The sequence below is a fragment of the Sceloporus occidentalis genome, unplaced genomic scaffold, assembly GCF_023333645.1.
Source record: "Sceloporus occidentalis isolate IW3139 unplaced genomic scaffold, rSceOcc1.0.p SCAF_38, whole genome shotgun sequence".
Lineage (NCBI taxonomy): Eukaryota > Metazoa > Chordata > Lepidosauria > Squamata > Phrynosomatidae > Sceloporus > Sceloporus occidentalis.
Window position 1 is genome coordinate 2,966,020 of NW_028317018.1, and position 26,095 is coordinate 2,992,114.

The following is a 26,095-nucleotide window of genomic DNA, read 5'->3' on the forward strand; positions in this document are numbered from 1 at the left end:
AGAGTGGTATATGTGGGAGGCAGCGTGGCATATGTGGGAGGCAGCGTGGCATATGTGGGAGGCAGCGTGGAGTGGCATATGTGGGAGGCAGAGTGGAGTGACATATGTGGGAGGGAGCGTGGAGTGGCATATGTGGGAGGGAGCGTGGAGTGGCATATGTGGGAGGCAGCGTGGAGTGGCATATTTGGGAGGCAGAGTGGCATATGTGGGAGGCAGAGTGGCATATGTGGGAGGCAGCATGGAGTGGCATATGTGGGAGGCAGCGTGGAGTGGCATATGTGGGAGGCAGCGTGGAGTGGCATATGTGGGAGGCAGAGTGGTATATGTGGGAGGCAGAGTGGCATATGTGGGAGGCAGCGTGGCATATGTGGGAAGCAGCGTGGCATATGTGGGAGGCAGCGTGGAGTGGCATATGTGGGAGGCAGCGTGGAGTGGCATATGTGGGAGGCAGAGTGGTATATGTGGGAGGCAGCGTGGCATATGTGGGAGGCAGCGTGGCATATGTGGGAGGCAGCGTGGAGTGGCATATGTGGGAGGCAGCGTGGAGTGGCATATGTGGGAGGCAGAGTGGAGTGGCATATGTGGGAGGGAGCGTGGAGTGGCATATGTGGGAGGGAGCGTGGAGTGGCATATGTGGGAGGCAGCGTGGAGTGGCATATTTGGGAGGCAGAGTGGCATATGTGGGAGGCAGAGTGGCATATGTGGGAGGCAGCGTGGAGTGGCATATGTGGGAGGCAGCGTGGAGTGGCATATGTGGGAGGCAGCGTGGCATATGTGGGAGGCAGCGTGGCATATGTGGGAGGCAGCGTGGAGTGGCATATGTGGGAGGCAGCGTGGAGTGGCATATGTGGGAGGCAGCGTGGAGTGGTATATGTGGGAGGCAGCGTGGAGTGGCATATGTGGGAGGCAGAGTGGAGTGGCATATGTGGGAGGCAGCGTGGAGTGGTATATGTGGGAGGCAGCGTGGAGTGGTATATGTGGGAGGGAGAGTGGAGTGGTATATGTGGGGGGCAGCGTGGAGTGGTATATGTGGGAGGGAGAGTGGAGTGGCATATGTGGGAGGCAGCGTGGAGTGGCATATGTGGGAGGCAGCGTGGCATGTCTGGGAGGCAGCGTGGCAAGCCTGGGCTCAAATGTGCATAAATTGGGGGGGGCTGGTTGCGAAATAAAGGCAAGAAATGCATTTTATCAAAGTTTTTTTATTATGCTGTTTGTATTTAATATAATTTGTTTATTACATTATTTTAAATAAATGAAAAATTTACATTCATTTTTTTTATCCGATTAATCGAAAAAATAATCAGCCAACTAATCGATTATGAAAATAATCGTTAGTTGCAGCCCTAGTTTGTATGTCTTATTCAGGTGATCTATACATGCAAGTGTGGTTTTCATGTGTTGTTTATTTGATCTATAGTTCACAGAGAGGAAGGAAAAGCGAGGTATGGCTTAGGGAATGAGGGGACAAAGGGACAAGAAAAAATGTCGGTGCGCTAAGCTAGTCTCAGGCTCAAATAATACAAATGTATAATATGAGGCCTACCAAACAGTGTGAGCATCTAATCTTCAGTCAACGTGGCAAATATGGTTTTTTTTTGTGTGGTAGCGTGCTAAGGGGCGTGGAGCGGGGCACAAGGAAATGCTTTCTGGGGTCCAATTTTTTCAATATTTCAAAAAAATTTTTTTGTTACAATTACAATTTGTTACAATTACTTAAGGGGAAGATGAAGCTTCTCGCCTTCTCTGTAGTCCATTGACTCTTGCCACAAATTGATGCACATTTTCATGCATGCAGAATCCCCCATGCTTTCCCAAGGGGATACTCTTGTCCATTTAGCGCTAAAATCTCAATATATAAAAAATCAATATAAATTTGAAACCGATTACAGCTTTGAAAAGAATAACATAACCTTCTTAAATCCTCCCGAAAATGCCAAGAATGCACAAAAACGTCCCAGGCACGTGAGAAGCTTTCAGTCGCAAGACCAGTAAAATTTGAGTTTTATTTTTTGTTTGCTCTTGGCTTTGTGCAGTGAGACTATAATTTCAGTACTGTACTATGAGTACTGTAAGACTATGATTTCAAAAGAAGAATAACTAAATAATTTGTGTAACATAAAGGGGAAAGAGGGAAATTAAGGTTTTCATCCTTAAGGGGTTAAAAATGATCCAATTAACATTTCAGTGCAATCTAAATTGTGATTAAACGCTACAGTTTATTTATATAGTAAGACATTAGAGTGGGGGGATATGGGTGATGCAGCAATCTTAAATAAATAAGCTATTGCTATAAAAACAAATAAAACTTGCAACAAGAATTAAACGAGATCCGGTTTTTTTAATGTGCATCATATGTTTGTTTTTTTTATATAACTTTTTTTAGCTTAAACATTATTTAAATATTTTTTTTTTTTTTAAAGTGTATTTCACCAGTGGTTTCACGCACAGCATCTGCACGGTTTCTCACCCACCACACCTTCTCCACTTTCCAATTCCCACCCACCACCTACAGACAGATCACTGTGACTATACGTGGACTATAAGTGGGAGACAATTCCACTCATCTGATTACATGACTTCCAGGCCAGAATGGGTGCAGCTTTGGGTGGAGGATGGGAGGTAATGGCCTAGGTTTTTTTTTTCTCTCGTTTTATTATTTCATTCCTAATCGCCTTCCCTCCTCCCTGGGAGTTTGTTCCTTTAGCCCTGCTGGAGTGTGATTTGATGTTTGGTATTCCATGCAGTAAGCAAGCAGCAGCCACCCACGCCCTGGCCGCCTCCCACGCCAGGAACTGCGTCACGGGTCCTGTGTGGGAGGGAGACAGAGAGAAAGAGCTGTGCTGTGTAGCAAGAGCGGAATATCCCAACCCTGTCCTAAGCGGAGGGGGGGTGGACGTGGGGTGATCGCTCAGCCTCCCGCGCCTTGCATGCAAAGACAAGTAGAGACACCCCCACGGCTGGTTTTACTAGATCCCTGAAAGCAAGGGATAGCTCTGTAACAAAGTATCATCCGAGTAACCTGTGCTTAAGAAGGGAAGGGGCAGGTACCATCTGGATGGGGCAGAAGTTCTGTGCTTAGGGGCACTGCATATTCAGGGGTGATCATCACAAAAGTAAGTGTGATCTGCATAGGGCACTTATAGACTGATATGACACCACGAGAATCTTCATAGCAACTAACGCTGCAGATGATAATGTGTTTTGTGTCCTATTTGATGTTTGAAAAGAGTGGCATTGGAGAGATTTAAAGCCTGTGCACATGACATGTGATCAGTGCACATGTGAACTGTCACATCCACACGCGATGTATGTAATAGTCATGGTGTAGAATGCAGTGGAACAGGTTGGCTGCAGATGGGACCGTAGTATCCCGCAAGTGTAAAGGATCTGCTTGACGTGTTGTATGTGTAATATGTGTTTCATGTGTTGTGTTAACTTGCTGTTGCATGAAAGTGAGCATGAGTGGATCAGACACTTAATGCAATCGTTTAATATTGTAGCATAAGCACACAGGAGTTCTAAGTATAATAAAGGGCTATAGGGTATAGTGTAATGATGTTATCTTCTGAATAGCTGTGACACGTATAGAGATTGTGTAGAATAAGCAGTGTTTGTGCACAGCAGGGATAATCCCACTATAGTAATGCATAGTCTCATAGGCTAACACTATGTCTTCTTTAGTAATGTGTGACATGCAGTGATGTGATTAGTTAACAGTGACTTTGATCTTCTGTCATTCAGTGCCAAATGCTACTGGCATAATAGTTTATGCATCCACAGATACATGTATGTATCACGGGGAAATAATTTGAGATCAATAATGTAACAATTTATTTGTACGGTGTACATCGTCATTGTATAATAAAATATACACTAGAAATTTTAATAGAGTTTTATTTGTTATGTATTGTCTGCGCGGGGAATTGTATCCGCATATTAGCAGTGACATGTTTGAACTATATGACTATGACACTATCCCCTTGGTATGATTTGAGCAAAGCAGATTTGAATGTAACGGATAAAATTCCAGGAGCATTTGGGATATATAGAAAGTTGTTATTGAACAACGGACATTTATAACTTATATTTATTCACAATAATTAAATAAGCTCTGTATTTGTTAAAATACAGAAAATAGGACTATGTGTTTTCTTCGTATGTGCTAGGATGCCACCAGGATTGTATGGAAGAACCATGGGACTGGAATGAATGGGGTTCTGAAATAGTAATCCACTGACATTAGTAATATGTTGTTTAAATAAAAATGTGATGTAAGTTATTGGCGTTTTTAAATATTTTTGCTCCTGCCATCACTAGAAATGTTTAGAATAACAACCGCTAAAGTGAGGTCTGAATGTTTAGTACATTTGAGTGCAACAAGGTGTTCCTTGCATTACTGCCTTCAAACCCTCTTATATTATTTTAATAGGTGGTCAAAGAGTGTTATTGACATCTGTGAGCCATGCAATGCCACTGGTTGGGGTAGGGGGGTAATTAAGTGCAGTTATGATACTTGGCTCAACACATCTCCAGTGATCACACAGGGTTAATTAAGGCAAAGCTTTTTGGAAAGTCATCTCCAGTACAGATAAGTTGAAGAACAACTACTTTAGTGGACATTAGTCTCTGTGGTCATCCTAGAGAAGGGACAAGAAATATAAGTGCAGACCTTTTATTGGAAATATCTCAAATACATGCATTTTTATGTTCTAATGATTATGTCAGAGGTAGATCAAATGCTGATTTTAGGTGTTTGATTTAATTTTGTACAGCATTTAACAACATACAAAAAAGTAGTAGCCCTTATTTCTTAAAAAATTTGGGAAATGTTACTTTAGTGAACACTGATCCCCAGTCACACTGCCCTCGGATACTAGGAATTATATTGAAGTTATCCTTTTTTTGCATTGCATTGTGTAAGCGTTAGGAATATTGTATATAAGTATATAGACTAATCTAGTATTTTGTCCGCTGTACTGTTGGAGTCAAATTTACCTGCATCTACCTGTTATCTATTTCCCATCACTTAATCAATTCCTCTTTAATTAGATGATGTTGGGAGATATATTCTATTAATAGTGGTCCAAAGAAAACAAACAAGCGAGATAGAACTATGAGTGACATTAAACGCAACCGAAGTGGTGTTCTTTTGTCATGAGCAACGAGAAAGATGGCTCTTATTGATGGAAAATGAGTCAGTGCACACAGGGTTTCCAGATCAATAAAGCACTAAAATTGGAATATACTTGGAACTTTTTTATACCATTGCATCACATAAATGTAACGTATATGTGTAAAAAAGTGTCAAAAAAGTTTAATGAAATAATATAAAGATTTAAAAATCTTTATATATTTTGAGCGGTAAAACAACAACCTCTAAACAATTCAGCATGTGCCATCCAAGTTAACTTAAATTCCATATTTCAACAACCTATGTTTGCGTAATGACACAATTCCTTTAATATAAGATATATATCTCCACAACTAAATTGTTGCCATCCAATATTACACAAATATATTCTGCACTTGCACATATCTACTCATGATAACACAAACACCCGTGCTAACACATTTACACATAGTCATGCACACACTCCCACTAACACACATGCATACACACTCATGCTAATACATACACATTCACTGTAACATGCAAATGTGCGTACATACTCCCTCTCTAACTCCCTTATCTCTTTCAGTTGCACCTTCTGTGTCTGCCTCCCTTCGTATCTCACTCCCTTACCCTTTCTCTCACTCTCTCCCAGATGCTCTTTGTGTGGAAGCACCACGGGGTCATGTGACCCTGCTGCATTGCTGCTTCTGTAAGTTTCACTGTCAGGTTCACCTTGGACAGGCCCTTTTCTAAGAGTTTTGGATCAGTATAGGGGGCAATTGCCCCTCAGACCAGAACATATTTCATTTTGTTTAGGCTTTGCCCATAGCCTCCTTCAGACTTGTAAAATCCTTCTATATCATATGTAACCTTTAATACCCAATGCATTGTTTTTGTAATATATTATGTTTTATTACTCGTATTGTAGTGACCAATATGTTAGGGTCTTCCAGCATAATCTCAGGATATATAGACTTTATCACCTAGGTAGTGTGCCCATTATGAATATGGAATAAAATCATATACTGTGTTTGAAGACTTGAAAAAGCAGCTTTAAATTGGTGACATCATCATATCATACCATGTTCAAAGTTTATATGCTCATTTGTAGTAATCTTGTCATAAGTGCCACCCAGCGATGTAACAAATGGGTGACAGAGACAACATACTGAAATCTGAGTATTGGTTTCCAATTATTTTAACTCAACTGGGGAAAAAATGGAACTGTTTGGTTGAGTTAACCTTTTAGAGAATACAATAAATAATACCTTAAATTATTTTTTAGATTTCCTTGGGACAGCTTGATCATGCATACAACCCTTGCAAAATACATACAAATCTTTCTGTTATTCCTGCAGGAACATTTATGTTTTCAGTATGTCTATATGACATATCATGTGATAATAATTTGTATAACAATGTCTTTTAATGCAAAACTACAATTCTAGTGGCACCTCCTATGCTGGGCCAAGCCGTATGTTAGGGGTGCAAAAAAGATGTCCTATGGAAATCAGTTCAAATCTAAAGAGATACATCTAACATAAAAAGTAATATAAACTTTAGGATAGATTTTTTATTGGAATAAATCTTGGATAAATACTTTCTACTTACCATTCTCTCTTCACGAGGATATAAAGCTGATACCATACCATAGTACCATAGCCTTGATATTAGATTAAGACCTTACAGGGCACCTAGACAAGATAGCAAAGTAGGAACCACAACCTGGCATCCATATCCGTTGTACAATAGCAGGGCTTAAAAAATGTGAGTTGCCAGAAGCAGACTAGAGATTAAAATACGCTGTGGCATGCTACGCTCTTGTGCAGCCGCAGCAATAAAGCTATTTGGGACGTGCCATTGGGCAACAACCCATTGAGAATTTGCCCATTGTGCCTGCTGGCCAGCCTAGGCCTGTCTGTATCATTGAAATCTATAGACATAGATATAATAGCTATATTCTTTCCGTCAAAATATCTTTTCACTTTTACTTGATAATGTCCTAGTGCAATGCATAGGTCAAATGTCTTATCCTTTCAATTTGTCATTTAATGACGTGTGCACCTTCACAAAATCACATTTTGTGACAATATTTCAGAGAAAAGCAATGTTATAGTAATTTCCACTTCTAGCCTTCCATGAACGCATCCCTTCAGTCAGGAAATTGGGAGTTTGCACGTCCTTTGGGGAGAGCACATCCCATTTTGAAGTGTCTGAGCTCTGAGGTCACTGGGTATGACATGATCATCGAAGCCTGCGAAACAGTACTGGGGAAAATGTCAGTGAAAGGGAGGATATATGCTTGATGGTGTATATTGTTATTTGGAGATTTAAATTTAAAAGGCAATGAAGTGAAATCTTATTACAATTTTTGTTACTGTGAGGTATTTAATTAACAGATATTATATGAAAAAAATGGTTCAATTAATTTCAAAGGAGAATATACACGTAGTTATTATTATATTATTTATTGATTATTATTATTGAATAAATTATTTCAGGATTGTAATTATTTGAATCTTATTGGTTTAACTAAATGTCAGTATTTGTGGGTCTCCCAAATCCAAAATTTATTTCATAGCTATTACCATAAACATAAGTGGAAGTATTTATAATGTAAGTCAAAACAGTATTTGGTGTGACCATCCATTGCCTTCAAAACAGCATCAGTTCTTCTAGGTATACTTGCAAAAAGTTGGCATATAGTTTGGTGTATGATTAAACAATTATACCAAATGATCATCTATTTAATATGTAGTTTGAAACACAATGATTAACAGAAACAGCTGTGTAGGAGGAATAAAACTGGGTGAGGAACAGCCAAACCCAATAGCAAGGTGATGTTGCTGAAGACAGTTTAATGTTAAAATACACCATGGCAAGACACACAGTAATTATACAGCATCAGCAAGGTCTCCCCAATTTCAGGGTGGACAGGGGATCCCAGGTGTCCAAACTCTTTTGTAGAAGCAGAACGAATTGTGCAATGTTGAGGACTGTAGACGCAGTGGCCGGCCAAGGAAACCTAGTACAGCAGATTAAAGACACGTTATGCTTACTTCCCTTTGCAATCGGAAGAAGCCCTGCAGTGTCATGAGCTCAGCATTGGCAGAAAACGCTCTGGTACACCCATCTACTATTCGGATAAGTCTGGTCAGAAATGGCCAAAAAGCCGTAGGTGGAAATAAGACAAAATGACTCAACTGTTCACAGGAACTGGGGTGCAGAAAAATGGCAGCAGGTGCTCTGGACTGATGAGTTAAAATTTTAGATATTTTGTTGTAGCAGAAGGCAGTTTGTTTCCTGAAGGGCTGGAGAGCGGTACAAGAATACGTATTTTGCATGCAACAGTGAAGCTTGGTGGAGGTTTCTTGCAAGTTTAGGGCTGCATTTCTGAGAAGCACAGATAGGTTTCCCTCATGCAATACTATCAGGTAGGCATCCAATCGGCCCAAAATGTATTCTGCAGCATAACAAGGATCCCAAACATACAGCCAAAGTAATTACAAACTTTCTTCAGTGTACAAGAGCAAAGAATCCAGGAAGTGATGGTTTGGCCCCCCCTGCAGAGCCCTGATCTCAATGAGCCTGTCTGGGATTAGAGCAAGAGGTAGAGAACCAACTGGGACTGCCTAAATCCACAGAAGAACATTGGTTATTACTCAAGATGGATGGAACAACCTACCTGCCGAGTTCCTTAAAATACTGTGTACAAGTGCACCTAGAAGAATTACGCCAAATATTGATTTGGTTTCTTTTTTTTCTTCTGTTCACTCATTTTGTGAATATACATACATATACAGTGTATCAGTAAATCAGACAATACGTCATTAAATCTGAGTTTACAGCTCATGTTTCATGGTCAATGAAATTATAGGAATCTATTTAATAAGTATGAGGTGCCTTGTGTGACACACGTCACCGTCACCGTGTACTGAAGTATATTGCGACAGCTGAAATCATTATTCTGTAACAATGGTATTGGCTTAAATCATTTACTCTCTGAACTTGGCCAAGTGAAATTGTAAGCTCCTGGGTACAAGGGTTTGACTGTACGCTTGTAAATTCTGTACCGAACACCATCAGCATTATTTCGGAATAAATGATATTATTTTGGGGGGAAGCAGATGGCTTCTTTTCTTTTGTGCATGGCCTCAGGGAGAGGGTGGGTTATACTTGCCCTGCGTGGGAGATTCCCAGAGAAAATCTAGGACTATGGGTGTAGGCGGAAGGCTGGATTTTGAAAAGTAGTAAATCATCCTTTTTATAGCCTCTCTTTTCAGCAACTGTTTGTATTGTCAGACCCAAAATCATTTTGATGGAAGAGAAGGCTGCAAAATCTGTGACCAAGGGACTTAGGGAAAAAAAACCACAGCGGTTTATCACACTCACAATTAACCACTTCCTACCAGAAAAGTCCAGACATATGAATTCTAACATCCCTGCACTGTTATGCTAAAATCACGCTAAAAAAAAAGCCAATGTCAGTAATTAAAAACTGCCAATACTCAGCATACCTATAATGTAAACATGAATTATACACAAAAACATATCTTTTATACAGAATCTGTCTTCTCCAAATATTTTTGGTTATATATATCGCATGACTTCTAATACCAGCTGTTGACTGGTTAACTGCGCTGAGAGTTTGTTATGGGAATAGTAGTTTTTCTAAAGGTTTATAATCCCTCGTTTTATTTTTGGTTTTTTTTCATACAGCAGTTTTAAATGTTGGTGTATGACGCCATCAATTATTTGGATATATGTTTGCAGAACAAAACTACGCATGTACGTCCGGCACAGTCTGTGTGATTCAGATCTCACCTTTTTAAAGGCTGCCTAATTTATTTAGAACAATAGTTGGGTGACTAATATTGTCTCATCAGACAGTTCCTGTGCAAGGTACTTGACAGAATTATATAGCCAAAGTACTAGCAATGTGCTGAGACCCATAAAACGTACCCATACATGTCTGGTTATAATATCATTAAGCAGAAATTAAAGCAAATGCCATATGCTGTTTTAAAAATGCTAACACAACACATAGGCAGTTTTTTATGCCTGTCTAATTAGTGTTAACATCTTAACACACTATATGTCAATTTGATGTAATGAAAGGATATTTTACTTTACTGGGAGGGTGGTAGATAAGTGAGGCAGCCTCCAAGTAGAAGTGGCAGAGGCTAATACAGTGAGGGATCTTAAATATGCATGGGATAGGCATAAATCTATCCTGAATCAAAGACTGATTAAGACCTGAGACTTACATCAGGAAAAATGGACAGACTAGATTGGTGGAACAGTTCTTATCTTCTAACACAGCAGGAGTATCTCATAGTCTTGCATATACCGTATTTGCTCGATTATAAGACAAGGTTTTTTCCAGAGCAAATGCTCTGAAAAATACCCCTCGTCTTATAATCAGACCTCAAATCGGTCTGACTATGAGACTAAGATCCAGATCCCACGCACGCTGGGTGTGTTGTCTGGGCAGCGGGTAGACGTCTACACGATTCGCGTAGGCAACTTCCGCTGCAGCCGGAAGGAGGTGCGGTTAGCAGCCGGGGTTGTCTGCGTCCATCGCGCAGACCTTCCCTGGCTTTCAGAGATCAGCGTTCCCCATACCGGTGCCTCCAGAAATGCCTTTTAACTCTCTATACGCCACTCTGCCTCCTGAAATGCCTTATACCTCCCTATATGCCACTCTGCCCCATAATATGCCTTTTAACCCCCTAAATGCCAGAGTGGCATATAGGGGTATAAGGCATTTCTGGAGGCAGAGTGGCACATAGGGGGTCAAAAGGCATATCATGGGGCACAGTGGCATATAGAGGGTTAAAAGGCATATCATGGGGCACAGTGGTATTTAGAGGGTTAAAAGGCATATCATGGGGCACAGTGGCATATAGGGAGTATAAGGCATTTCTGGGGCAGAGTGGCAAGCCTGGGGGCAGATGTGCATAACTGGGGGGACAGGTTGGAAAATAAAAGGAAATAAAAACAAAATATTTTTCTCATAGCTTTTATTTAAAAAAAATAGTTTACATGAATTAACATTTACTGGTAACTTTTTTCATATAGTGCCATCTTATATTCAGGCTTTTTTCTTTTTTCCTAAATTAATATTCAGATTTTGGGGGGTTGTCTTATAATCAGGGTACTTAACCACACGTATATTTTATGGGCTGAGTGAAAGTTATCTTTTGTCAAATTCTGTTTCTATAAAATATTTATTATGTTTTTAGGGCACTGAGCTACACTTCCCCTATTAACGGTTTTCTGCACCAGTTACAAAATATGTTGCAAAGAATTAAAAAGAAGTTAACCTGCTACTGGAATCCGCCTATATCAATGAGGCAAACAACTTTTCATCTGTTAATATATAATAAATGTGGAAAGCCACTCCTTGACATTTGTATTGTACACAAACATTTAGGCAATACCAGAAATGACATCATGTTGTGTGTTTGTTGATATCATGCTTAGCTATGTAATGTGTAACTATATATATATATATATATATATATATATATATATATATATTTAGGGGACTAAGGTTAGTTGGTAGGTATTGATCCCTACAATGTCATAGTCCAACTTGCTGTGCTTGGTGTGTATTTCCTTAACATGTTGATAAGAGCAAGTTCTCCTGATATAATAACAATACAGAGATTGATATGGGCAACGGAAATTCTACTACATATTATAAATTCCTCTACTTTTTGGGGACAATAAGCATTAGTTTGAAAGGGTTCTAGGTTTTCACGTGGATCAGCTCAATTTGGAACGTCTTGGAATTGGTAAACTTTGTCCTTTATTAATTTTAAAAGCAATGCAGCAGTGAAAATATATGCCCCTTTGTGCTAAAGCCTACATGTTTCTATCATTAAAGGTTCTGTACACCTGCTAGAAGGTAGTAGCAACCTCTGACTTTTACATGTATTCTGTGTTCTCTATCAGTGTTCTCTTCGGGCTTCACACATGGTGGACGTTAATGTTTCAAAGCCCGACCTTGAGGGTCACGCAACGAGGAGTGTTTTCATATGTTCATCAAAAGCTGCCAAGAATTGCTTTTGTGGCAGATGAGAGCAGTTTCTTCCCACATTAAGGTTTTGCCCCTCAGCTGGACTTTTTTTTTTTAATCTCTGTTTTGTCAAGTGATGATCAAAGATTTCTTAGTATTTAATTCTACTTTCTTAGATAAAATTGGATCCATTCACGTTTCTTCACATCCTGAAACATTTTGCTTGTATTGGCGAGGTTTTGCGTTACATGATTACCGGGAACCTGCTCTGATCCAATTCTAATTTTTTTATTAACGCACCCAAGCAATAATTATGTTTTTGAATGTCTTGAAAATTAAGGATCCTTTATCGTGAAAACAGAAATCAAGTGAACTAGGTACCAGGGTCTCTCAGCACTTCGCATTTCTATGTTTTAATCTTATCAATATTAGATTTTAATGGTGAATGTCAATATGCCTTGTGTGATCGCACCAGGTTAATCAGTACGTGAGAAAAGGAAATGTGTCATCATCTTGTACTAGCAGGGAGATACATGACAAATTAAAAGGCACCATGTAACATGTAACATGATACAGAATTTGTAGTAATAGTTTAGATTCGGTATTTAGGTTAAGGGCTGAATAGTTATATACTGCCTGTGCTACACACTCTCTCTGATGTGACACTAAGTGGACATTCTCTAAAAGACAAATGATTTAAATGTCTTGCTTGTTAGACTCCTGAGTACTCAAACTGAAACATCTGGATATTCCCACAGGCTTCTAGTCAGCCATTGATATTATATATGTTTCCAGTGTTTTTTGAATTTTTTTATTTTGTTTTGGATCTGTATATTGAGCAAATTCTGTTTTCAGAATGAAGCAGTGCTCGAGATATAACGTATATTGCACATCAGGTTGAACATGATGGGCCTATGTTTTTCTGCCTCGCTAAAAATATGTAACTATGTTGTTGTAACAGCACTGTCAATGTATTTTAACCATTAGACGTAAAAGCAGCAGTTACGGTATGTCTTGCTGTGTGGCATTACATTGTAAAAAATACTTTTGTTTAATCTTAATTAAACAAAGTTCTTTGTGTTTTTTTCCAGGTTCACCTGTTGACCAGCCATGGCAACCGCATTACCTAGAACCCTGGGAGAGCTTCAGCTGTACCGGATATTACAACGTGCCAACCTCCTGTCATATTTTGATGCCTTTATCCAACAGGGAGGGGATGATGTCCAGCAGCTCTGTGAAGCAGGAGAAGAGGAGTTCCTTGAGATAATGGCATTGGTTGGAATGGCCAGTAAACCTCTTCATGTTAGAAGACTGCAAAAGGCATTGCGAGATTGGGTTACTAACCCGAGTCTTTTTAACCAGCCTCTAACCTCCTTACCAGTCAGTAGTATCCCAATCTATAAACTCCCAGAATCTTCCCCTTCTTTGCTTGGAATAACCTCAAGCAGTTATGAAAGGAACAACAATACCAGGGAACCACACTTAAAGATCCCAAAGTGTGCAGCAACAACATGTGTGCAAAGTGTGGGCTCTGGGAAGTCTGATGGAAATTCTCCTCTACAGACCAGCAGTGAAGGGCGGCACTGGCCAAGCCACCATACCACAGAGAGTGAACACAGCCTCTCCCCAGCTGACTTAGGTTCACCTGCATCCCCTAGAGACACTACTGAAACGCTGGATGCTGCAGCTGCACTCTCTGTTGCTGAATGCGTTGAACGGTTGATCCCTTCATTGCCCAAGAGTGATTTGAATGAGGTGAAAGAATTGTTGAAGACCAACAAGAAGATGGGGAAGATGGTTGGACATATCTTTGAGATGTCAAATGAAGACCCGCGCAGAGAAGATGAAATACGCAAATACAGTGCGATCTATGGAAGATTTGACTCCAAAAGAAAGGATGGGAAGCACTTAACACTTCATGAGGTAAACATAGGTTTCAGTGGTCCGCACTGAAATGGGTGGCAAAAAGCATGTGACGGTTGTCTGCAAGAAAATTTTTTTTCAGAACGTTTCCGTTGGCAGGGTTCTATACAGAGAACTAAGAAGTTGTGTTTTGTAAAATTACACAGGGCTGTTAAATAAAACAATGTTTTGGGTCTCTGACAGTTCAAATGTGATTTTATTGGGGGGAATTTTCAATGTAATTGTTTTTACTATACGTGGGTTTAGGAATGGATTTAGTCTGCAGGAAATATATTCCTGAATTCCTGAATTCTGTTGAATTTAACTATGTATAAACTGCACTAAACTCAGACATGATAATTGCAATCATGTAAATCTCTAGAATCACATGCACATTCTTTCGAAATCCATGTACACAGAGCATGGAAAGTTTTTCAACTAATTGGGCTAATAGTTAAATAGTAAGATTCAAAAGCAGTTTTCACATAAAATCTACTATTTGCATTAAATTAATGTCACGGGGTCAGGTAGCGAAGGAGGATCCAACTATGCAGATATGTAGACGTAGAGAAGTCCAGTAAACAGTCCGATATCAAGAGCAACGGCAGGCAGCAAGGTCAAACGTATCCGAGGTCAAGGCAGGCAGATCAGAAGCATAAACGGTTAAACAGGTCCGAGGTCAAGGCAGGCAGATCAGAAGCATAAACGGTTAAACAGGTCCGAGGTCAAGGCAGGCAGATCAGAAGCATAAACGGTTAAACAGGTCCGGGGTCGTAGGCAGGCAGCGCAGAATTGTGGTCAAATAACAGGCAAAGGTCGGTACACAAGGCAATAGAGAAAATGGCAGGGAACAGCACACCCAAAAAGCATAACACTTTGAACGGGTAAAGACAGTGGAAACAAATGGGGCTTAAATAGGAGATGGTACTAACATACAGGCCGCGGCGTTGCGTGCCCACGGCGTCGGCGGCAGTGACGGACGAGCCACCGCGAGCCCCAAAGGTACGTGCCGCGGCGGCGCGCGTGACAATTAAATGCCTTTGGTAGATGGTATGTCAGAGCTGGAAATCGAAATCTCTTCAACGGGATTAGTTAAAAAAATAGAAAAGGTATGCCTTTGGTAGATGGTATGTCAGAGCTGGAAATCGAAATCTCTTCAACGAGATTAGTTAAAAAAAATAGAAAGAACTTGTGTTTTCCAGCTTTTTAGGAAGATACAAATGTGTAGAACTCCCACCAGTTGGCTGACTCGTCCAGCTGACTGTTCTTTCCTTAAATCAAATACGAAAATGTTCATCTTCCTAATAGGTGTATTTCAGTGAGATACAAGATATACGCACTTAATTTACTATAGGTCATGAAGACCCCAACATGTTGCTTCCGAGAAGGGCTAAGCTGATCCTTCTTAATGCATAGCTAACACAACTATAAAGTGTTAAAAAGGAAAGTTTAATGGGAAAACACCTTTTGTAGAATAGAACTGATGTTCCAATAAACATCCTTTATTTGCAGACCCGAAAGCATCCATTGTAGACAGCATACCACCAGTTTTCGCAAGACAGTCCTGATTTTCATGCACTGTCCTGCTGCTGTCTCTGGGAGCTGTGCCAGTTGGGGGAAATCCACTGATGTTACTTACTCTCACAGGGAGGTGAGAAAGCAATGACAAATGTGACAAACCTCCTTGCTGCTCCGACGTGCCCCATAGCATTCTAGGGTGGCTGTTTGGGGAAGGGAGTTAGGTGGACAAGCCCCCAGCCCACTTTTGTGACTCGCCCCAGCTCTTGTTATACCCTCAACATGAGTGTCCCCTTTTGGACACAGGACATTTTGGTAGGTATGAGATAGTTGATATTTGGTGACCTTTCCTGCTCAACCACCACATTTAGGTCACTAAACATATGGCTGTGTTTAAACAGTAATGCGCTTTTAGTAGCTTAGTTCATCCAATTAGCCTCTTAACAATTTGAGCATATTTTTTTCTCTTTAAGCTAACAGTGAATGAAGCTGCAGCTCAACTTTGCATGAAGGACATTGCTCTGCTGACCAGGAGGGATGAGCTTTTCACTCTTGCACGACAGATCTCCCGGGAAGTCACTTATAAGTACACATACAGAACCAGCAAGTAAGAGCTTGGAAATTCACATCTGATAAGGATGCTTTGAATACTTTGTTAACACAAAGTAGAAAATGGTCCCTTCTAACACTGTCAGGGTTGGAACCTGGCAGTAGGGGAGAGTAAACGGGACTCGCAGTGCCGGTGCCTAGAAGACCCAGAGGTGCTGTCTGCGTAGAAACTCACGGCAACCCCAGGGACACCAAATGAGCACATTTTCTGATTGAAATAACGTATTTAGCAAAACTAAAGACATCAATGAGCCAATATTGGTTGGTTCACTGATGTCTGAAAAAAATATTTTGTTTTTGCTGTCCCTTTAAATTTGTGATTAGATTACCCTTCTTGTAAAGTTTATGTAAATCCGCACATCCTTATCTTCTACTTTTTCAATTATAGATCCAAATGTGAGGACAATGATGAGCCGTCACCCAAGAGAATCAAAACAGAGGTGAGGTGGGATTTTCTCCACAAATACTCAAGTCTGTCAAAGCTGCATCGTGAAAACATTCCTTCAGTTTACTACTTTATTTTATTAACTTTTGATAACATTTGTGATAGTCTCATGTGAAATGCTAAATCATAGTTCAATCTACATTTCCTGTAAAGGAAAATAGCCAAATCTGTTATAAATATATGTATTGGATTTTATGAATTTCAGTTAATCGTATTCTCTGTTTTTAAATGTTGGCTTGCTTCAACAATAGACAGATTGAGCTGTGTGGTTATTTACAAAGGAATGTCTTTATTGGCAAACCATGTGTTTTCCCACTTAAATAAAAATAAAAAAATGCCTATTCACCACGATTCTTCAGATTAATCTGCTTTTAAAGCCAGAGCATCTCCCAGTGAGCCATAAATAATCAAGCTACTATAGGTCTAAGTAAGGAGTGGCTCACCTATATGTGCAATGCTGTTTTAGAGTTGCAGCTCCCACAATCATCATTCTGCCACTGCTCAAATAAACCATTTTATACTATTATAAATATTGATTGTGCTTTTGAATGACATTCTATCTGGTGCAACTCTAGCATTACAACTGTCATAAATCTTGAAATCTATCAGTGGTAACTGATGCTATCTAACAGTTAAAGGGTCATGGATTGCACAGCCATGCGTTACTATGTTTTCATAGTATGACTGTTTGTTCACAAGTGTAGTACAACATATGTTTCTATGTATGAAAAAGTTATGGAATGTAATACTTTTGTTGGTCCAGGATTTCTGCGATTTATAGTAGGTTAGGGGGCTGCTTTATGTTTCATTTTCATTATCTTTGCATCTTGTAGTCAGTAACATGAATTGGATTCTAATTTATTTACCAAAACAACTGGAAATGTAAATTAAAGTGAGCCTTTTTTCCTGCTTTAAATAAGAGAACTTATAAGCCATTACTGTCCATTTACAGACATTGTTCTTAAGCCTTTATTGCATGTTGATATATCAATATATATAGAAATCATTTTTATTCAATGTGTGTGTTAACCCAAAATGCGCTGAAATTGTTAACAGAGTTGATTCTATATTTGGCTAAAATAAAATTTCACTTGCCACAGGACAGCTTCTCAGATTATCAGGAGACACTACTAGCTCTTCACCAGCAGCTTGAATCACTAAAGGAACAACTTACGATGGCAAAAGCTAAAGGAGATGAGGCAGCAGCTCACAATTTGCAGGTGAGTCCATGCTAAAGAAATCCTGCATTATACGGTTACACTGCTATGTAATGTTTTTATGTGTATAACATGGAAGCTGCCTGGTTATCCTGATCTGCATGGTTATCCTCCCATTTTCTTATGACCCCCATTCCCTTCCTGCAGTGCCAAAGGTGACATCAGACATAGTAGCACGGGACCTCTGATGATGCCCCTTTGAAAGATATGTGAGCTGAAGGTAGGGGGATCAAAATTTAAAGAGAGGAAACTGGAAAGAAGCTATATATACACATTCTTGTGAAAAAGAAAGTACACCCTCTTTGAATTACATGGTTTTACATATCAGGACATAATACCAATCAAGATGAACAACGACGCATAACATATTACACAATGTCATGTGTAGTCAACAAAAATAAAGCCAAAATGGAAAAGCCATGTGTGAAAAACAAAGTACACCTTAAGAGTCAGTAGGTTGTAGAACCACCTTTAGCAGCAATAACTTAAACATTGCTTCAGTTCATTGAGGTTTGTGGGAATTTGTTTATGTGCAGCTGTTATAATTTCCCCCCACAGCATTTGAACCGGGTTGAGGTCTGGACTTTCACTGGACCATTGCAACACCTTAATTCTCTTCTTTTTTCAGCCGTTCTGTTGTATATTTTCTAGTGTGTTTAGGATCATTGTCCTGTTGCATGATCCAATTTCAGCCAAGCTTTATCTGTCGGACAGATGGCCTCACATTTGAGTCTACAATACCTTCATATACAGAGGAGTTCATAGTTGACTTAATGACTGCAAGGTTTCACAGTTGGTTTGAGGTGTTTGTGCTTAAATGCTGTGTTTGGCAAAGGTGCATTATGGCCAAACAAATCCACTTTAGGCTCATCTGTTCCAGAAAGTTCCAGATGCAACTTTGCAAACCTAAGCCTTGCTGCCATATTCTTTTTTAGAGAGAATAGACTTTCTCCTGGCAACCCATCCAAACAAACCATACTTTTCAGAATTTCTCTGTCATGAACTTTAACATTTGACATGCTAAGGAACATATTATTGTTATTATGTCAGGACATGTAAATATATATATATATATATTTATATATATATATATATAATATATATTGTTTATATACTGTATAACATTTGTGAAAGACGGAAATTAGAGTTGAAGAAATGTGGGTGAGGATTTCGGAACAGGAAATTGATTCAGGCTACACATACATCTTTATCATGGGCAGTTGATTTCATATATCTTTGTAATACACTAGTGCTTTTCAATGGTAATCATTACACAGATCACAGCTCTCCTATACATTTTACTAACACTGCTACAATACCACACCAGATCCCTATATGCTTGCAAAAACAGTACTGTGTGAGAGGTGGAGTAGTACCAGATCATGAGGTCTCCTAATTAGGCTGAATCTTTTTACACACCTCTTTTTTGTACTTTGGCTAATTATCGGGTATTTCACATCTAGCACTTTATTTCACACCTCAGTCCCCCACAGCATGTACAACCATCCCACAGCTAGCAGGCGGATTATTAACTTTTCTATACATGCCATATGACATCACGTCTTGGTTCCCTGCTGTGACCATCGTTTATAGTGCCATCTGAAACAACAGTGCTGTCTCTGCATTCCTGCTGTCAGCAGAGATTAAAGTATTATTTCAGTTTGGAGTTCTTCCCTATCTGCATAAATTAAATGCTTTAATATTGTGTGTCAAGTTCTATTAAAGTGTAAAGTGTTCATATCTTTTATAGGATTATATATGCTAGTGTTGTCCACCTTTTTGATGGCGAGGTACATATAACATTGAGGCTCTAGTCATTGCCATAAAATGGATACTTCCATTGGGTTGTGGGCTCATAGCTGGAGTATAGTACTATAGAAGTATAGTAACCCAAGGTTTCCTTTAATTCGCTCTCTTATTTCATCCTCTTTGACTACTGCTAGTTTTATTATCCAACTCACCTCTAAGATTATAATTCTGGACAGGTTACAGTTTGTTGCGTATAGGCACGTCTCTTCATGTGGTTTTTGTATATACAACAATGCTGGCACACCATCAATAATTACAAATGGGTGCAGCTTGCTTGAGAGTTAAACGTTTGAGTTCTCAGTCCCCATTCTCAATGCAGGGTTATTTCAAGGAGCTGGGATACGGAATACAATTTTAATTATAATATATGAGTAAAACAATACATAAAATATAATACAAAAATTGCTGGTATAAAAGCAAAGCCGCTTTGCTTTTGGAGAGATTAAAGGCAAAGGTTTAGTATAGTGCAAAAAAAAAAGAAAATAGAGTTGAAAAAAATATGCAATAGCTACTATATTAAAAGCACAATCAAAGTTAAAAGTGCCTGTTTGAAGCCAATATGAATAGCATATACAATGTATTATGAAATTACAGTCTAGCCTAGTTCTTGTGGATAAATCAGCTGGAGTGTTGTCAGCAATAACACGTCGATCGCTGATGTTCTGATGTTGTAACGTCTTTTGGGGGCAGAGTGCATGCTCAATTGCTGTTGTGGGGACCCCTCATTTAAACAGAACAACATAAAAAAAAATGTTTTACTTCTTTAAACTTATCATTGATTTTTCCTCTTTGTGATACATTTTAAGTATCTTGTAGTTCTGCTACTAGATGATCTTCACACTAATTATTCCTCAGGCATAGTTTTAGGTTTCTTTAGAATTACATCAGATATAATTGTAAGATGGAGGCAGCATTGCTTGTATCATATATATGATATATATTGTACCTGGTTACAGGCAAAAAACCCCCAGAAAATTACGGCTCTGATCCTTATGACAAGCAATTAATTTGCTTTTGTACAAATTTAGGAGGCCAACATGTTAATTTCTTTGTTTTCAAATCAAATAAGTTTGAAACATTATTTCAGAACATTGTCATGCTTAACTAATGTCCTCCTTGGATGGTGTCGCTGTAAATCATTGAGGGCTAAGCAGCTGCATACTCTGCCTATGTGGTAGCCCTACCTCTGATTACAGGCAAACAGAACAAATTGGGACAGACAGGAGACTCAAGCAATAATAATAATGATGTGACTTCAAGTACATCAATATAATAATATACAAACATTTGTGTGGAAAACAGTAATATTATATGTGGCCTGATCTGCATTATATATATTATTTATATATTTAAGGTACAACTAGAAAAGGTGATGGCAAAACAGATGGAGATTTTCCGTAACTCAGGGTACGAAAGGCTGCAATATCCAGAAAGATGTCTTTCTACAGGACCGTACCGACAAAATTCAGAGGAAAGCAGTCCCACAGCTATGGCATCAGATAGTTCTGAAGGTCAAGGTAAGGTCAATATCAGTTAGCCACAGAATATGATACAAAAAACATAACCCGTTATTTTATGGGGGGGAACTCCCATAATCAGTGGGAAAGCTCATTATTAATAAAATATTATTGCTAAATATCAGTTGCAATATAAATTGTCCAGTTGGTTTGTTGGTAAATGACAGGTCCAGTGGTGTGCCAATGCTCCTACCAATTGCAGGGTCATGCAGTCATTTACCTCTGATTGTGCCATAACAGGATTTTCATTTTTCAGGTGAGAGGCCACTCAATCTTCGAATGTCAAATCATCAGGGCCGACAGCTACAGCAAGTGATGTCAGATGGTGAACAACACTTAGGGAAACAAATGTGCAATGAACTCAGCAGATTATATTCATGCAGTGAGACTAACTCTTCATCTTCAGGTAAGAGAGTGCACATCCTCTAGTAACGTGAAGTAAATGCATTACTGTTCAGTGCAGGGTATCAGAACCAAGCTTAAAAGGGGATGAAGTGTTTTATTGGGCCAACAGTAGGACAGTGCACAGGCCTTACATAGTTCCTTACATAGAAACATAGAATTTTCATATGAAACGATCATTAAGCCATCTAGTCAGTATAGCCATATACCTATTCCATGCATGTTTACATTTCCACACTTCTGCTGGAGGCCGTTCTACCATGCTCCTCGTTTTTAGATTATGACTTCTACCCTAATATTTCTCCTCCTTTGAGATACACTTCCCTCTGTACCGTGTTAAATCCCCTTTGGTATTTAATAATTCAATAAAGTTTGTGATTTCCTAATGTCTCTCTATGTTTCTTTTAACCTTTTGTAGATAGTCTTGGGATACTAAAAGATTACTCACAGACAGCCTTAAACAACTCAGAAAGGAAAATCATCAAACTAGAGCCAGAAGATACCAGATAGCTGGCCAGACAATCTGCTCACCTCATCGGGAGTTTGACACCGCCACATGCAAGCCTTAAACTCTCACCAGTGTTGCCTCATCAATATATATATACAATACCGAATTCCAAGCCAAAGTTTACAGACTGATACCATTGGTCAACAAAAGATGCGGGACTGCAGATACAATCCACGTTACACATTCCTTTAAAAGCATTTTACGATAAGACAGCTCACAAATTAATACAGTGGGTTTCCAATATTTAAGAATGTAAAATGTAATTTTTTTGTGTAAATGATAAAACATATAGGTGTTAAAACATGTATTCAATTAAAAAAAAAAAACATGAATACAGAACATTTTACTTGAAATTTCCGTGTCTATTGTACTTTAGAAACTAATATTACTCATATTAGTGTAGAGATTTTCTTGATATTACAGGAAAGAGATTTAGACTGGCACAATAATAAGCTTGCAATAAGACAATAGTGAATGAATATATGTTAGTAAGTAGAGGGTCTTATGTGGATCGTATGTCTATGTCATAAATAGGTTACGTGTAATATTTAAGTACTGTGAAAAGTCCTATTTTTGCAACCTGCTCTGATGTTTTAGAGTCTTGTTCAGCAGAATAACATTTTATTATGCCATACCCAGAAGCCTTTGCTGTTTTTGTCTTTAGCTCATCCTGTATATGTACCTACCTGTATATGAAACACAAATAATCATATCAGTGTTGTGGTTTTAATGTCCGTTTGAACAGTTACCTTTGTAATCAATATCTAGTTGCTCTGGAGTATTGTATTCTGATATTATGGGTTAAGAAGTGATTTGAACCATTATTGTTCCAAATATCATATCATCTTTGGGTAAATCTCTTTCAGTGCTAGAATGTAGTTGTAGCTTGCTGATGATAGCATCTCTCAATAATTGCATATTGCCCAAACCTTGTCTGTAATACAAATACCTAAACTCATCAGGTGCAAAGGGGGGGGGGGGTTATACAGTTTTCAGTTATAAATGGAACATGTTCACATTTGTTTCAGAGAATCTAGAGAAACAATTATTTTAACTCAGGATTATGAAAACATATTGCTTTAAAATATTAGGGTGTTGTATTGATGGTGAAGGGTTAAATGAGCTATACATCACTGCAGTACTAGTTATGGTTGGTCTGGTACCTGACTTAATTTCGACACTTTCGTACACAATAGTAAACAGTACTGATTCACTTCCTTTAACAAAGTCGTAATAAATCCAAATAATAAACTGGGCAAACCCAGTAAAGCAAGTTACCATTTCATAATGACACATGATGGCTTGGAGTATGATTTGGGGCTTTTGCAACCCGGTGTTTCTTTTTTAAAGCCTCTTTTTTTTTTTAAACAATGACTTTCTAGGACCCCACTAAATAAATCTAAAAGAGTTTATCTGTATTCAAGAAAACTGCTGATGTTAAATCATCAAATTTATTCATCGTTTATGACAATCAAGCTACCTTAAATTTTAATGGCATGGAACAAAACAGCAGTCATATTTTACAGTTTTTGACGCATGTCAGAAGGTTGCAACCATTTTATTGCACAAATCAGATATAATGGTCAATACAATCTTGAACAAGGCTTTTCAAGGTAAAATATCCTTAAATACCACCCTTTGACCCATGTTTCAAGCTCAAATCTTAATCTTTCATTGGTCATGTTTTATATGCAGGATAGTCAAATACCAATTCAATGCATGTTCGAATCCCCTCACTGGGTTAGGCTCTTCCACTTCTATTGAGAAGTTGGTTAATTTATCTACCACATGTTCACTAAAGTAAAATGTACTTACATTACATGTAAGCCTCTGACCCTCTAGTTTTAGCCTATGGCCTCTGGTTCTAACAAGCACCCCTTGCCTCACCTATAACGTAGCCTACAACAAATCACTGCTCTTCTTTCTTTTCACTGGATATAGCCATATAAACCTTTGCCCCCCCAAATTTTTGAAAGGTATGGTTCCAAGCTAAAGCCATGAAGCATAATTCCATTATATTTTTTTATTCTGCCACATACCCTGTGACTGTCGCGATAATACAAAATAGGCCTAATTCACATGTTTGTCTTTGTCAGCGTTATTAGGTGGAGTAGTCACACAAGCCTTAATTTCATTGTAAACAAAATGTGATGTGTTGTGTGCAATATAGTCTCAAATCACTGTAATCCTTCAGAAGTGTTGCGTTGTTAATTCGATGTTAAGAAACCATAGGGAAATTATTTTCTTTTGCTTCAATTTCAGCAGGTTTCATAGACTGACTTAATAATGTGTATTCAACAGTAAATGTACAGTTCTTTCCTTGTTCATAAGTTATGATGTAAAATAAAATTTTCAGATTCTGCTCTTTTGTCAAATATTACCAGGTCAGAGCAAATGTGCAAATCCCCAAAACTATAAGGTATTCTATACATTTTGGATTTTGAAACAGTCAATCTCATTCTCCTTTCCAGCAGCCCATGAGCTGTCACTATCATAATCTCTCCAGTAGACATCTACTAATCGAGAGTCATGATTTGAATACATTTTATCTGGGTCTATGTGCATAAAAATCATTTGCACAGATTAATATATATTTAAAACCTAACACATACTTTGTGCTTTAATGTCTTAATGTTACGCTGGTGTTTTATGTTTAGTGACGAGCAAAGAAAAAAGCCTTCTTGTTTATAAGTTCACAGATCCTGTAGATGTCAATTTTATTTTAGAAACACTAATGTATTTAACTTCTTATAATTAAAGGATATAATGTATTGATTTTTAATTGTGTGCGTTTATTGAAGATATGTTTTAGTGCACTTTTAAAAACATGAACATGAATCTGTTAGAAACAGATTTTATATTGCTTTTAATTATTGAGATGTAATTAGGGCGGTCATATTGACCATATAAAATACTAGACTTGGGCGCCGTCCAACTCTTCGTGTTCGTCTTCATGGGGGGAAAAATCTTCGTATTCTACGAATATTCGCCCGTTCCTGTTTTCGATTCGGGTGAATATTCATGTACATTCTTTGTGTTCATTTTTTTGGCGTCTTTTGCAGAAGGGGTTAATACAGGGTTAACGTGGTACGCACTACGCAGCAGCTTTGGCACTAACTCTATTGGTCGCCAGCAGGGGGCTCATCTGTCATCAACCAATGAAGTACAGGTGCTGGCAGGGGACTCGTCTGCCATCAACCAATGTCAGAGGAGCTCCCTGCCGACGACCAATAGAGTCGCTCGTACAGCTCTTTAACTCTTGGATCAGCCAACGTCTCTATTGGTCGCTGGCAGGGCCCCTGACACAGCACTTGGCTGATCCAAGAGTTAAATACGAATGACCAATAGAGTCACTCGTACGGACCTTTAACTCTTGGAGCGGGGAGACCATGGCCTCCCCAGGCCAAGTTGTGCCGTCAGGAGTTAAAGGGCCGTGCGAGTGAGCCTATTAGTCGCCTGCAGGGGCCTCCTCTAACATCAACCAACGAAAATGCACCGTTCGTACTTGTTTTCATGTTCGCCCGAATATGAATGCACAAGTCTATAAAATACACACAGCTTGTAGGCTCATTATGCAGTCTAAGGTAAACTAGTTAGTAAAGGTATCATTAAAACATGCGATAACATGAACCACTGGTCACTGTGCTTAAATTCTTGTTTGTGTCCACAGGTGAATAACCTATTTTCTTGCTGATATGCCTCCCTATCAGCTAGACTCATTTACCATTTCACTTGCATTATGTGATAGATGTAACTAACAGCATAGTGGTAGCAAGCTCTGTGTTTCTCACAGTCCCAGATTCTAAGAGCCACATCTCTTCCTTAAAGGCAGGCTAAAACCATAAACCATAGACCCCTCAACGATTTAGATACCATCAACTTACATACCTTATTAGATTCCTAACATTTACTAGCCCTTTTACACACCCTCAACCAGGGCCGGACTGGCCCACAGGGATACCGGGAAAATTCCCGGTGGGTCAGTTGGTCCGTGGCCAGCAGACCCACCTTTAAAACAGCCGCTGAGCGGC

At 39.0% G+C, this 26,095-nt stretch overlaps 1 protein-coding gene across 1 annotated transcript; it reads left to right on the forward strand.

Moving 5' to 3' along the window:
- Positions 1-13,247: 13,247 nt before the first annotated feature.
- LOC149290635 (NGFI-A-binding protein 1-like) lies at positions 13,248-22,066 on the forward strand. The gene is made up of 7 exons (XM_089488542.1): positions 13,248-14,060; positions 16,031-16,164; positions 16,555-16,606; positions 17,712-17,835; positions 21,002-21,154; positions 21,411-21,560; positions 21,975-22,066. Exons 1-7 carry the CDS (start codon positions 13,248-13,250, stop codon positions 22,064-22,066), a joined length of 1,518 nt encoding a protein of 505 aa, XP_089344668.1.
- Positions 22,067-26,095: the final 4,029 nt, after the last annotated feature.

Bases quoted from the DNA above. Each gene is read 5' to 3' on its own strand.
- LOC149290635 (XM_089488542.1), top strand. From the start codon at position 13,248: ATGGCAACCGCATTACCTAGAACCCTGGGAGAGCTTCAGCTGTACCGG. The intron at 14,061-16,030 runs GTAAACATAGGT...TTTCTCTTTAAG, and splicing joins AGCACTTAACACTTCATGAG to CTAACAGTGAATGAAGCTGC. The intron at 16,165-16,554 runs GTAAGAGCTTGG...TTTCAATTATAG, and splicing joins TACACATACAGAACCAGCAA to ATCCAAATGTGAGGACAATG.